The 15338-nt window shown below is 38.8% G+C and overlaps 1 protein-coding gene across 1 annotated transcript in view; it reads left to right on the top strand.

The window, feature by feature from the left end:
• CUBN (cubilin) overlaps positions 1-15338 on the top strand; it is a 154795-nt gene that overhangs the window by 22647 nt on the left and 116810 nt on the right. Inside the window, exons 18-23 of the mRNA XM_069776074.1 lie at positions 2240-2396; positions 3020-3198; positions 3699-3861; positions 4108-4324; positions 5330-5460; positions 12889-13075. Coding sequence (XP_069632175.1) covers positions 2240-2396; positions 3020-3198; positions 3699-3861; positions 4108-4324; positions 5330-5460; positions 12889-13075 — 1034 coding nt within the window. The remainder of the gene's footprint in view (positions 1-2239; positions 2397-3019; positions 3199-3698; positions 3862-4107; positions 4325-5329; positions 5461-12888; positions 13076-15338) is intronic.

The following is a 15338-nucleotide window of genomic DNA, read 5'->3' as shown; positions in this document are numbered from 1 at the left end:
GGGAAGTGTGTTTAATGAAAACAGACAGCTTTTGTTTGTTTGGCCTGGTACTCCTCTTGCCTAATTGCTGGCAGAACAGCAGCTAAATTCACAGCAGCCAGAGAAACAAAACCATTTCTGTTGAATGCAATCAGTTTGCGTTAGTTCAGCAAGGCATTTACCTTGCTGTTTGCTGATCAGTCACAAGCCATTCAGTTTCCCTGTGTTTCTGTCCTCCTCTTCTTCCTGCCCTCTCACTCAGTGGCTCAGACCAGAGCAGAGAAACAGGACCGACATCTTCTGACTGGGTCGGTCGGTACAACTAAGGCACTGTGGTCTTTTATCAAGGTCTGATTTTCCACAAATGCTTTTCTAAAATACTGTCTCACTGGGTTTTATAATGAAGTTCAGATAGGGAGATAGCTTTTGGATGCTTAAGTTACTTTAAAAGTCACTCTCTGACAATTGTCACTCTGAAAAGGCGCAGATCATTCCCATCCCTGGTGATACCAGGAAACCTGCAGAGTTTCCACAAGGGCCAGACACAGCTCACAGACACTTGCTCAGGGAGGGATGTTTAGTCTTTTACTGAGGAAGGAACAGCCTGGGACCAGGAATCTGCAATAAGAAACTAGAGACAATAAAACTTCTTATTTAAGAAAGACTGTGACATGGTGCTGCAGAGGTAAGGTGTTAGCCAAGGCAGCTCTTTCTCCTTGCCATCCTTCTAATTGGCAATAGGAGACATTACTTACAGTTTAGAGAACCTGTTATTTTTATCATTACTCACTGGGCTTTATAAACCAAAAATGTATGGAGAATCCGCTCAAGAAAAAATGTAAACTCCTGTGAACTATACATCTGGAAACTTTCACTGCTGTCCAAAGATTTTCTAAATATTCCAGCACAAATTCTGATCTCAGTTGCTCTGCTGTAAATCCAGAATAATTCTGTTACCTTAAACTCAAGTCTCAGGGAAATTAAAAATATCTGTTAGTCAGAAAGGCATCTCATGAGCTGGAGTTTGCCAAAGCTGGGCAAGTAGGCCAGCCATTGCCTGCTCACCAAGGCATTGACAAAGGTCCCCTGTCTTCTGTCCCAGTCCATGCAGGAATACAGCTGGAATACAGGAAAGAAGAGGTGATGAAGGGGGGGACCTGAAAGCTGGGTGTCCCTGGCTTTGCCAATGATTTCACTGGAATGATTTTTTGGGGGTTGACAGCATATAGGTGCATTTAAAAGCAGCTCCAGCTGTATGAGCTACCACCACTTCTACAGCAGAAAAGAGCTGTTTTCTTTTTAGCAGAATCTTTGGGAGAAAAATTTCATTTTTTGCCTGGGCAAATAGCAGCAGAACTCTTTTTTGGACCTCAGCTTGTTGGCTGCCTTCTTGGGCACCTCTGAGGGTGTTCATTGCTCCTTAGCTATACCAGTGATCTGCCTGGTCCCTGGGATGCACCTATTCTTTCCCATGGACTGTGGGTTCAGTGCCTGAAGTTCGGAGCTGCAAATACCTCTTTCTCTTCTTGTCCCCTTGAAAATCAGGATTTATAATCAACAAAAAAGATAAATTTCTCCTTGATTAGCAATTGATTGAGGTCAGTAGAGTGGCAGTGCAGAAGGTAAAAGCTGAAAGTGATTCCTTGATAAAGCTTCATTGTCATTATTGTGCATTGGACCCTTCACATAAAGTAATGGAAAGATGTCAGTATACCTCTTTACTGCTTTAGGGACTCAGAGTTGCATCTCCTGTTAGTGAGCTGTCCCACTGCATTGATGTATGGGTGTGATGGGACGTGTGCTTGTTCTGGAGAAGTGCCATTGAAAAAAGAAGCTAGAAGCTTTATGACCACAGCACGAAAAACACAAATACCCCTTTTTATCCCCAGCAGATTTTCGTGTTGGCAAAAATTTCATAGCTGTCACTGGTGAGCAACTTACCTGTCTCTTTCATACTAAAGATGTCACTTTTGGAAGCATAGACCTAAATTGTACTAAAGCTGAGAAGATCTGTTTCACCCTAATGTCCTGTGACAGTAGCACGTGTGCGTCTTCTGTGCTGATCATCCAGTCCTTTGAGCTCTCATAAATCATGTGCTTGTGCCAGTTACTGTGATGGCTCTGTCCCTCTTACAAATAAGTAGAATAGTTATTCCTTTTGTTATTTAGCAGCTCTTATGAGATTATAATTTTATCCAGATATCAGATCCCAAGGCTTTTATGACCTGACATTTTTCTTTTTTTTCTTTTCGATGACTAGGTTCGAGATGGTGACAGTGAGATGTCTTCTCTTATTAACAAATTCTGTCATAGTACACTCATGTCACCAATCACTTCTACCAGCAACAGTCTCTGGATCAAGTTCAAGTCTGATGTGTCTGTGCAAAGGGCTAGCTTCAGGGCCATTTATCAAGTTGGTAAGAAGAACTGGTAACTTGCAATGTGAACTGATCTGCAATTTGGACACTTTCAGTCATTTCTGTGCTATATTATCCATATAATGGGTTGAAGACAGACTTCAAAAGAAATAAAAGAAAAAAATAGAGTCAGTTTATTTATTTATTGCTACTTTTAGAAATTCTAAGGTGATGTCTGTAGTAGGTCTGTTGTAGGCACTCCTAGCATGCTTGGAAATGCAACCCTCATTGCTACTATTAATGATAAATCACTTCCTGCTAACATACCAAAAATGATACAGCTATAATTCTGCCTAAATAATTTTACTTTCATTTTTCCTATCTTTTAGTTCTTAATCATCAACAAATCTGTGTCTGTGAAACAAATGAGTCAAATCCATTAGTTTTCATGGGCACAGTCAAATTGGTCTTCTGTATATACATATTTATGCTATACTTACAGCAATATATTCTTTTAAATACATTCTTAATACTACTCAGATGATCTGTAGTAGATGCTGTTAAGAAGATAGGTTTTTAGGGATGGTTTTCTTCTAATTTCATACTGATATTTGATAGACATCACATTATACATTCTGTGAAACCTTTCATTGCAAGTACTGATTCTTGGTGTCTCTTGGCAGCCTGTGGAGGCTCCTTGTCTGGAGCAGGCACTATCCATTCCCCTTACTACCCCAGGATGTCCCCTCACCCAAAGACCTGTGAGTGGATCATCTCCCAGCCAGCTAGCAAAGTGGTGATTCTTAACTTTATCGACTTTGACATTCGAAATACAACCACTTGTGACTCGGACTACATTGAGGTAAAGAATAATACACATATACTATGAATAGTAGATGGATTCTTAACTGTACATTCATTTTCATACTCGTCTCCACTACAACAGAAGTGCTTGACAGGCAAGCACTTCTTACAGCAGTTATAAAAGCTTTTCCAGGCTCATAATGGGATCCCAAACCTTTTCTTGGTTCTCCAAAGATGATGTGACCATTTTAATGATCAGAGATGAATATCAGGTGTCTTTAGATAAACAGACCTGGTTTTGGAGGTTTATGTGCAACTTACTGTTTGAGGGTATAAGGTCTCAGCTTTTCTCCATCTGACATGCTTTGCATGGGAGAATGCTCCTCTGACAGTCATAAGGCTGCATTTTATGTACCTGTAGTAGAAACCATGCTGAAAAAAGGGTAGGGTTTGACTTGCTGAGGATGTCTTTTATGTGGTTCTTATGAATTCATTTATGCTTAAAACTTTAATATAATAGAAATTTGTATGGGATATCTTGAATACACTGTTTTTCAGGTCAGAGATGGCAACAACACAGACTCTCCTCTTTTGGAGAAATACTGCGGTACAGCTGTGTCATCTATAGTGCAATCTACACGGAACAATCTCTATATCAAATTCAGAGCTTCCTCTCTTACCAACCTTGGCTTCAGAGCTGAGTACTGGCCATTAGATACAGGTAAGGATTTTTTTGTTGTTTTCTGTATAGAGTGTTGAAACTTTCCAAATTTTCCTGTACTCTGAAAACAGTTGGCCATCAAGTTTTATGAGGGTGTAATGGAAGATCAATTCTGAATCAGTTACTGTGTAGTATGCATTGAGGAAAAAAAGACTATAAAATTTCAGAAAGAAAAATATCTGATTTTATAATTGCCTAACTTTTTTATAAATATATCATTTAACCTGATGTTTTAAATCTCTACAGGATGCGGAGAGACACTCACTGAACCAAAAGGAAGCATTACAAGTCCTGGTCATCCAGAGGTCTACCCACATGGTATTAACTGTACCTGGATTATCAACATTCAACCTGGCTACCTTATCCGCCTGACATTCACTTCATTTAACTTGGAATTTGATTATAGTTGCAGAAAGGATTATCTTGAAATATATGACAACACCACTGTGCAAAAATTGGGAAGGTGAATATGTCCATTAGCCTACAGAGTTGAATTACTGTAGAGTGAGCACTGTTCTGTAGACCTCAACATCCAATTTTCTTCCCTAAATTCTGTGTGTAGATTAATTTCTCTGCATTACAGAAACAATAGCAGCAATTTCTCTGCTTAGGATAGCAAAGGCAGCTTGCTTTCTTTGACTATGGAATGAGAAGCACATTTAATAAATATTATACCAGGACAACCTAACTTGTGTCAAAAAGATAGCTTTTTAAGGACAGATTTCAATAGCTGGCATAGTCCAACTCCATTAACATTTTGATGTATGGGAAATAAGTTCAAAAGCATTAGTATATCTGTGCCCAGGAAAAAACGTGTTTTGAAACACTTGCATAAGTGAAAGAAAGATTACTTAAAAGATTGTGCATTTGGATCTCAGCAAAACCTAAACCAAAATCTGCATTTTATAGGAATTTGTTTTCAATTTCTCTTGATATGTGATTTTATCTTAGGGAAGAATCTTTTCTTTTTTTCCCCTTCTCCAGTTGGGGTATACACAGGGTTTTCTTGCCGCCCTAGAATTCAAGAACATCTGAACTACTTGGGAACAGTATCCAGCTGCAGCTACAGGCTGTAAAGTAGTTGGCTGACATGGCAGTATTTTGGAAAATAAGGAGCAAAGTAATGTCATAATGGAGAGCATTTTGCAACCTTAGTCTTTGGCCAGCCACTCTGACTCCTACAAAAGAACAGAATATGTTGTAGGTACAGCATAGAATAATTTCAATAAGAATTTGACAACTTGATGAACAGTTTCTTCTCTGACTTTGCCACACAAGTTAGATTTGCACACATAGTGTGCTATTTAGTCCTATGATACAGGGTATATGGCTGGGATCTGTATCATCCAAAGGACGCATTTGTCTATGCATAACTGTTCAAACTGCTCAGGAAAGCTGAATCCTCTTCCAGTAATACAGATGCTTCATAAAGTACTGCCTTTCAGTTTGGGGCATCTTTTTGCTGCAGGTACTGCGGAAGATCAATTCCACCATCCATCACTAGTGGTGGCAACATGATGATGTTGTACTTTGTGACCGATCGCAGCATTGCATCTGAGGGTTTCTCAGCTAATTACATCTCCCTGCATGCATCACAAGGTAATATGTCAGTCTGTTCATTATGTAAATTGTATGTTTTCAGCTGTCACTGTAAATAACCACTACAAGAAACAGAAACATTATTTTCTGTGTTAACAGAAGACTGCCTGGTGCCTCTTCTACCCCTTCTTATTTATCCTGCTTTATTCACAAGCTTTTTTCCTCCCTAGGAAAGCAGAAAGCAATTTCTGTAAGCAACACTGCTGTTTTCTTTAAAAAGCCAGTAAGAGCTGACATGATAGAACTGCATTAATTATTTAGGAAAAGTATTTTCTGAATTTGCTTTGTCTGTTCTGAGCTGAGTATGTGTGATCTAGGAAGCTTAGCAATTGTGGACAGCTTACTTGAATGGGAGACTCTCAGGTGCCATAAAAATTAATTTAGTCCCTATTAAGGTGCAGTATTGATGATGGGCAGAGAAAGGTCGTATAGGATGAAATTTGATAAAGCAGCAAAATAACCTGAAAGAACAAGCTGGGTCTTTTTTTGTTACGACAGAGTGCACCATTTCTGTCTCCACAAGAGTTCAAGGCTCCTGTTATGCCTTAAACCTGTCCTTTAAGTATCTCCTTTTAAAGGGCCATGACATACATCAGTGGGGTAAAGACTACTGAAGAGAAGAATGACGGTTCCTTCCTTAGTTCTCTAATGCAGAGAAAAACTGCGAAATTACTCTGAATTCTATTCAAGCACATCTGTGCTTTCAAACTATGCTGAACCCACCATACCTGATCCAGTGTTTGCCCCTCTCTCTAGCACTGAGAGCATTTTAGCAGTGACTGAACTGCACTTGAAAAAGGAGCCTCTTGATGAAAGACTGTAACTACCAGTTTCATAGACCCAATAGACATGGGTCTGCTATTGCTCCCCTCTCTGCTAAAGACAGATCTGTAGTAGAAGAGGATTTATGTGGGTAGAGGGACAGGTTCTGCCTACAAAACCTGTTTTTAAACCACAAAAGGGGCAGAGTGGGACAATGAAGAAAAGTAAAAGTGAGAATACATTTGTAGCTGGGTTTTTTATCTATCCATCATTAACCAGTTTCTAGGTCATTTGTGTGTGTGTGTGCAGGCTACAAGGGATTTATTAGATGAATACCAGAAATTCGTAATACTCGTCTATGCAGCCATAAACTACCAATGGCTGCTCATTGTTTGCTCTTAGTTTCTTTAATAATTTTATTCTTCCTGCTTTCTGAGTTTCTCCAACCTGTTTAAAACCAGCAAAATTTCCAATTTCTACCATGTGAAAAATAACTGCTTTCTTGGTGACATCTTGGAAAATTTGGTTATTATTTAATCTCTCAAGCATGTGTGTAGGCGAGACCAGTATATATTTTGCCACTGTGTTTTTATTCACTACCAGATAACTTACAAATCCAAATAATCCATTTTCTCAGCTGCCTTCATTCATACTTGAGTTATCTGGCATGGAAACCAAGAAGCCAGTAAAAACAATTAAGATTTAATGAGAACTATTCCAAGGAGGAAATTTCTGTTTGTTAGAAAATAATAGGCCAAACCCCAATTTCTACTTTTAAAAAACTTTCCAAGAAAGATTCCGTAGTTTGAAACCTGAGTTCTTATCAGTAAGAAACTATGAAATTTTCAATCAGCCTTATAAAGAAAGTCTTCTATGAGCCTGGTTTTGCAGCTGCAAACTGTAACTTCTCTAAGTATGATTGTTATTTGTTAATGTGACATTTTTTCTTTTACTTTACCTCAGATTAATATTTCGTGGGTGGATTTGATTCCTTCCTAACTGTTCTTATAGCAACTCTTCTCACAGTTCAAGATCAAAATAGTCTTTACTCAACTTTAATCTATATTTCTGCCTCTGAGTAACCCTATCTGTTTCTCTGGCTTTGATAGTTATCTCAGTGCCATCCAACTTCACTGCTCTACCTCCTCTCTTCCATATTCCCCTCCTTTACCACCACCATGATGAATGGATTTTCTTATCTTTCATCCAAAGCACTGCTATATGCATCATAGGAGGTTCAAACTGCATCAACACTGTCCCTGGAATGATTTCAAACTATGTCATAAAAATGCAAGTCTGTTTTCTCTTCAATGCTATTAATAACTAGAAACTGTAAAAAAATGTTTATATGAAATTAGAACTATGTAAAATCTTCATCCAAACTCTAAACAACAGGTATGATTTGTTTTTCCCATAATGAATGCAGATATCTTTACTACTCTTCAGCTAAACTGGGCTAACTCTCAATTTATTCTCACTCAGATGAGAACTATGATCTCTAGAATAAATGCTTTTTCATTTCAACCACTATAGTTTGTATAAGTGTGGCAAAGTAGCAGATAACTACTGAAACTGAGAGTAATAAACTTATACAGAAGTTGAAACTACGATCTGTTTTCTCTACAGAGATTTGTTTCTTTTGGTCCCAGTACAAGCATAGCAGTACTATAAGGTGGTCATAAATACCGGACTGCTAACATTCATTTTTTAAGAATCAAGTGTTTTGAAGTTTCTATGGCCTGAGAGAAGGCAAACACATGTGTGTATGTGGACTTTGCTGTGAGGAGCAACTCCCCGCTTCCCTGAAATCATATCAAGTTTAGTTTTCCCACTGTGAGATGTTTAGGTCTGATATTCATCTTATGTATATCCAGTTACGCTAGGGTAGCAAATTGCTGAACATAATCATATCTGAGAGATTTACCAAAGCTATGGATTTTTTTTTTCTTTACATCTGCTGCCTATTTTCATTTTTCTGCTAAGGAAAATATGGTTCTAATAATGTTTCTTGTGCAGTAAAAGTCCTTCATATTTTTAAGCTATGTTTTCTTAGCCAGCTAGAGTGTAACCAATATCAGAACTGGCCAGACCTGTTCTGGTTCATATTAGAGATTTCAATAAGATTTCGCCTGGAGTTATTTTACAGAGAATGAGCTATTGAAAAGATGGACAAGATTATCCTCCAAAAAAGAATAAATAGGAGTAAAAAAAAAAAAAAAAGGATAAGTAGGAGTGAAAAAAATATTTTTGTGTAAAACAAAACTAGTTTTCCTCTCCATGCATCTTAGCAAACAATGTTTTTGTTAGCATGGCTTATCTGTGATATATTAATTAGTTGAAAAGTAGCCTGAAAATAATGGCAAAGCTATATTTCCTGTTCAAAAAAATTTGAATGCCACAAGATACAGCCATGCCCATGGTCCATAAAGTGCAAACGACTGTTTTAGCAGTCTGCCAGCTAGTAGCTGCAACTAGCTCATACGGCAGCAATACAAATGGAAATCCTTCAGTCAAACATGCCCACATGACACTCAGTTGTTTAAAATGTATATTGCCCACTTAAACTATCTGTACCTTGGATGCTTAGTTCTTGGCTGTCCTTCTGTCTTTTAAAGGGGAAAGTCACATGGAAAGCAAAGTAATATTTGGGTTTTTTTCCTAGAGTCCAGATCTCAAATACCAGATAGACGAATGTTACAGCAGCCATATAAGTGTTATGACAGATTTTAGGGTTTTCTTTTGCCCATCTTGGCTGACCACACCACAGAGAACCCATGTAAAATTATTGAAAAATCTTTGAAAGAGCTCAGTCTTTCCTGGAAGTGTTGCTCAGGGTCTTGAAAGATCCAGGCCAAAATTTTTCAACAGGAATAGAACTAGAGTCAGTGTATGTATTTTATTGTCCTCAACTTTTTCACAAGTAAGTGGAAATTTATTTGGTTTACTTTGAATTGGAGTTTGGGGGGGGGGATTTTTTCTTTTTCTTTTGTTTTTCACTTTTTTGTTTCATTAAAGGGGCTTCGTTTAATCCTTTCTTTTCTGAGAAAAGTCAGCATTTACAAGGTTTTTAGCTCCTCATAGAGTTTTTATACCTGGTCTTTCTCTGGCTTTGGTGAAAGATAAGATTTTGTCTCCTTATAATCCTGAATTGTGAATGATATTATTTATCAAGAGGATTAACTTGGTTTTAAATAGCTTCATTATGTGGTATATGTTAGCTGACAATGACTTACTGGAGAAGTCAGTTTGAGAAGGATGAGGAAAGAAAGGAAAACATTTGTAAACCCATGGACTTAAAAGTGCACCTGAATGTGATGTATAGATTTGTTTGTCGTCTTTATTGATAGCTGAGTACAAGTTGAGATCTCAGTTTCCATCTTGCTGACTGAACCCAGTAATTAGTAGGAGGATGTTGCCTGGCTTTTCTCATCAGCTGAACAAGCAAAGACAAGATGGAAAGTAGTGTCTGACAAATATGTGTGTGCAGAGATAAAGGGCATGGTTGAACAAGGCTGAGCTAAGAGAAGAAAAAGCTGAAATCCTACATGCATCTTGGGCATCAGCTCAGCCTGAGTCCCAGGAAAAAGGCTCAATCAGCTGGCAACTGACAACTTGTTAGGCCAATTAACTTGGTTACGTTTGATCAGGGTATTAGTGTGCCTGTGTACACCTATATATGTGTCTACAACTCTATAGTATGTGTGTTTATGTGTAAATCAGCAGAAGAGAGTCAGAGATTCTTTTTAAACAGCTGTACCCAGTGTTTCTAAGGAGTTTGGGTCTGAAATGCTACAAAGGACCTTTTTGTGCCTTCTTGGTAAAAATTAAGCCTGTTAGCATCTGCCAGCAGGAGTAACAGAAGGCCCTGAAGTCCAGATGTGCTTTTCCATTGCCTGTGGAGAGACATATACTTCATGTGAGAGTTTCTTCCTTTTTTTCCTAAACATGCATAGTATTACATAAAGATCTAATTGTTAGGCATCCCAATTTTCCTTTGGCAGAGTGAGATCGAAAGAAAACTCCCATTTTACATATGACACTATAGTTTTGTTTTTGATTAGTTGGAATTGTGGCAACCGATACATATCTCTTTATGGGAAAAAACATGGATATAATTTTCTGCAGTATGCATGATTTCATGAGTGAGTGGTACAAAAGCTGGCATTTTTCTCCTCTGTTGGCTATTACAGTGGGTTACTGCCATTTATGGCATTTTTTTCAGAAGAGCAAACACATTCAGTACCAAAATCAGAAAGCAGATTGAATATCTTTCAAAACCTCACACGCTGGCAAAGCAAGATGTGCAATTGTCCTCGACAATTTCCTCCTTCTTCTGTTTTTCATGAGCTGCAATAAGTGTCTTCAAACCAAACTGAATTCGTATTTTTTCCAGGCATATAATAATCACATTATGGCGTTGGCCTGCATTCTGAACTTTGGCAAAGGAGTCAAAGTATTTCTTTCTTGCTAACTCTGCTAAAAGTGTTCACTGAAGGAACTATTACTGCCCAAGCACACCCCCAAATGCTGTGTTAGCGAAGTGAGGACAAAAGGGGAATGCCAGCTCTCCTGTTGAAAGTAGAACACAACACATGAATCCAGTTACCAGAAGAGAGTTGGCTGTCAAAAAACATGGGTTCATTTATGCTTTTCCTAAACTTCATAGCAGTGTATGCTCAGTCTACACTTGGATTTATTTCACTGTAGCCAGAAGTCTGACATTTCTAAGGCAGTCACTGTTCCACCTTCTGTATTTATTCCCCCTTAGATCTTAAAGAAGATTGTTATGTGAAGTGTAGAGCAGTATGCAGCACATGGGATATAAGTTTCTGCATGGATTACTCCCAAGAGAACAAACTTTGGTGAGGGAGGGAACCTGGACAGTTTTGTGGAAATTGTTCTTAAAAGGGCTGATAAAAACATTTTGGCTTCTGTGTTGCTAATTTTACCCTAAGGGCCCTTATCTAGTACATCCATTTTAATATTCTCCAGGCTGAAAGCTAGTGTTCATGGTCTCAGCCTCTGAGTGAATAAGGAATAGCAGTATTGCAACAGCTCTAACCATTAAATGTGCATGAGTCAAACACCTAACCTTCCAAAATCAGGAGGAAATAATTAGTTAAAAATATGTAACCTAATAAATATATACACATTTTTATTTTTTTTTTTATTGGTTTTTGTGTAATGAGCTGTTAGAAAAAACTTGGATCACATTTCTAAGTCAGATTTCTAACCCTGCAGGCAGGGTTCTCAAGAAATCTTATGACTTAAGGACCTGGGGTTTGATGATAAGCCCTACATATCATGAAACACCATGGGAGCTGGCAGCACAGCAAGGGCATTATAAGGACTTATAAAGCAGCACAAAGTTTTTAAGGTGACCAGGAAAAAACTTGGATCACATTTCTAAGTCAGAGTTCTAACCCTGCAGGCAGGGTTCTCAAGAAATCATATGACTTAAGGACCTGGGGTTTGATGATAAGCCCTACATATCATGAAACACCATGGGAGCTGGCAGCACAGCAAGGGCATTATAAGGACTTATAAAGCAGCACAAAGTTTTTAAGGTGACCAGGACTAACCTGATTGTTATATGCATACATTAGAGCATATCTGTGATGGAACACACAAATGACTAAAATTCTAGATAAAGACTTTAGTAGATCATGATTTTAGGTAAACAAGTGCATGAAACCTTTTTGACTTGTCAATACCAAAGTACAACCCAATGGCAGAAAATTATTGGCCTGTTTCTGTGTCATCTTTCTTTGTTCTTGTTGTTATGAGTTAGGAACATGAGTCTGGTAGCTAGCTTTGGGGGTATTTATTCCACAGAAAACATTTTCAACAGGGGCTTTCCAGGTGACCAAGAATGCAAAACACCATTAAAAAAGACACCATTAAAAGCAAAAGCATTTTAGTAGTTAGAATGGATAGAGAACAGACATGGAAATGACCAACCTTAGACATGGAGGGCCTGAACTGTAATTTCATCCCTTTCCCCTAAATTATTATCCATATTGAAGTATTAAGCACAAGTATTACTACACTGCAGCTATGTTGTGCTAGAAAACATGTTTCAGAGATCTGTGGCAACCAGCTTAAGTGAGTATAAAGTTAATCATAATATTTTGCTTGCTCTGTCAGTTGTACTTCATAATTAGTCTAACTCTGCCTATTTGATAGGAAGTACTTAAGAAATCTACTTTCATTTTTATAGTTGCAACCTGTAGGACCTGAAACGGGAATGGAGACCAGAATGAATCTCCAGGGTCATCAAATCCAGCCCACATTCTGCTTTTCAGAAATTCAGGAAGACTACCTTTTGTGTTGATCATGATAAACTTTTCAGTTTCCTTTCTCTGGTTACCTGGGTTTTAGGTCAAAGCCAACTTAGGCAGCTGGAACTACTCTTAAATGTTGCCTATTTATTACAGACACAGTGTTCTGGTAAAAGCTGAACAAATCAACTCAAATATAGAAAATCCCAGCTGGATTCTGGTTTTACTTTACAGTGATGACATTCAGCAGTAAGATATGTCCAGGAAGAGTTATAATGCACAGGAGAACAGGATGTTTGCTCCTTTATCTGTTGAAAATAGAAATTTCCTGTTAATTTAGCATACATATTAAATTAATTTTTACTTGTTTCTTTTCTTTTTAAAGTGTGCTCACACAACTACAGTACTGAAACTGGTGTGCTAACATCTCCAAACTATCCCAATAACTACCCTGTCCGGTCGGAGTGCATATACACCATCACAGTGGGAATAAACAGGCGGATTGTGCTGCGCTTCACCAACTTCACCTTGCACGGGAATAAAGTCTGTACAGAAGATTATGTAGAAATAAGGCAAGCCTAATTATTTTTCTTGTCCTTATTACTGATAACCATGGCAGCTGTCCAAATACACTTAGGCATGTTCAGAAGCTATAGTTTTAACTATACACCTGTGCTGTCAATGTGGGAAAAGGATTTACAAGAGAAATTTAAAGGCTTCTTTTTCCTCCTCCAATCCTGCTCCATTGTCAGCTTTCCCACTTGGTAAATTCCAGCTCTCAGAGCAAGTGGAGTATGTGGACTGCGTTGCCATGCACTGCATTCTAGTTGTTTTCCTTAGTGTGGAAGCAAAGAGTTTTACTGCCCGTTTTGTGACATATTCTCCATGAGATTTGAAAAGTCATGGCAGTCAGGTGAAGTCCCTGGTGACTGGAAAAAGGGAAACATTGCACCCATTTTTAAAAAAGGGTAGAAAGGAGGACCCTGGGAACTACAGACCTGTCAGCCTCACCTCTGTGCCTGGGAAGATCATGGAACAGATCCTCCTAGAAGCTATGCGAAGGCACATGGAGGACAGGGACATGATTCAAGACAGCCAGCATGGCTGCACCAAGGGCAAGTCCTGCCTGACCAACCTAGTGGCCTTCTGTGGTGGAGTGACTACATCAGTGGACATGGGAGGAGCTACAGGTGTCATCTGTCTGGATTTCTGTAAGGCCTTTGACATGGTCCCCTACAACATCCTTCTCTCTAAATGGGAGAGAGATGGATTTGATGGGTGGACTGTTTGGTGGATGAGGAATTGGTTGGATGGTCACATCCAGAGGGTAGTGGTCAATGGCTCAATGTCCAGGCGGAGATGATGGTGACCAGTGGTGTCCCTCAGGGGTCCATATTGGGACCAGTACTGTTTAATATCTTCATTGATGACATAGCGAGCGGGATCGAGTGCACCCTCATCAAGTTGGCAGATGATGCCCAGCTGAGTGGTGCATTTGACATGACATCCCTGGAAACATTCAAGGTCAGGTTGGACGGGGCTCTGAGCAACCTGATCTAGTTGACGATGTCTCTGCTCATTGCAGGGAGGGTTGCACTAGATGACCTTTAAAGGTCCCCTCCAACCCAAACTATTCTATGATTCTATATTTTGTTTTATGTTTATCATCTTTAAACAGCAGCTATTCTATGATGCAGCACTAGGAAAATTTACATAATCTGCTATATTTGTCTATACTGGCATCACCATTAAAGTTAGGATATTAGCATGGTGATTTCTAGTAAATTTTACAGGACAGAGACAAGTAGAAGAAAGTAATATTTGCAGGAAGGTTAGCTGCATACTTACAATACAGCTGCACCAAGTACACACCCTTTCTGCTGTGTTGCTGTATTGGATTTGCACTGTGCCGGTGTCAGTGCACCCATTTTTGTCCTCATGAGCCAGCTCTCTAGATGAACCATGTCTGCAGAACACCAGTGTGTTTTTTCACTCTGAGCATGCCATGAGTTTCCATGACCTCAGTGAGCACTGTGATAAAACTCATTCTGAACATTATACCTGATTTTCTGTATGGGTTATTCCTCGGTTAGTAGCGTCTTATTTTTTCAAATGAAACAAAAAGCTGTTTGCTGAAGTTGCAGTGTTGAGATTCTGAATTCCTGCTGAATTAGCTGGTTGTTTTCAGCTGTACATACAAACTGGAGAAAGTTATGAAAAACTGAAAGGTTTTTTTCCAATATTTTCTAAGCGAAGTGTTTCGTTTTTTTCATTTTAAAACAATTATCTGAGATTAAATTCAACCTAGCATTAATAGTTAGCACCTTAATTTGGGGTAGACCTGAATTATAACTGTGGGTTTTTTCACTTTTTCATCTCGAGAACTGAAAACATTAATTTCTTGCATAAATCTAACTCTGTTGTCTCTGTGAAGAGCTCAGCAGCATTAAACAGGCTTTAAGGTATGGCCAGAACATTGCTAAGTGCAACTCAGCACATTTCTGCTCCCATAACTGGATTTCCAGAATGTGTCATCAAACCTGATACCATTATATGGGGTAGCTAGATAAGTCTTAGGTGAGGTGCCACTCCGGTTTCTTGTCCTGAGGTGTCCTGTGATAAACTGCATTCAGTCAACTAAGAAAATTGTTCCTCTGACCACAGCTGCAGAGGCCAAGATGCAAGTGAGGGGAGGTTCTGGCACAGTTCTTCAACTGCAAGTAACCTGAGACAGAGGCAAGCAGTTTAAGCTGGGAGGATGACAAGAAAACAGAGTGGCAAGGTCTAAGTGGAATTTCTCTCAAAAGCAGGTATAAACCTGTGAAAACGTAATTG

This window comes from Haliaeetus albicilla, chromosome 2, assembly GCF_947461875.1.
Source record: "Haliaeetus albicilla chromosome 2, bHalAlb1.1, whole genome shotgun sequence".
NCBI classification, from domain to species: domain Eukaryota; kingdom Metazoa; phylum Chordata; class Aves; order Accipitriformes; family Accipitridae; genus Haliaeetus; species Haliaeetus albicilla.
The sequence above is the reverse complement of the archived record's forward strand: the minus strand, read 5'-3'. Positions and strand labels throughout refer to the sequence as shown.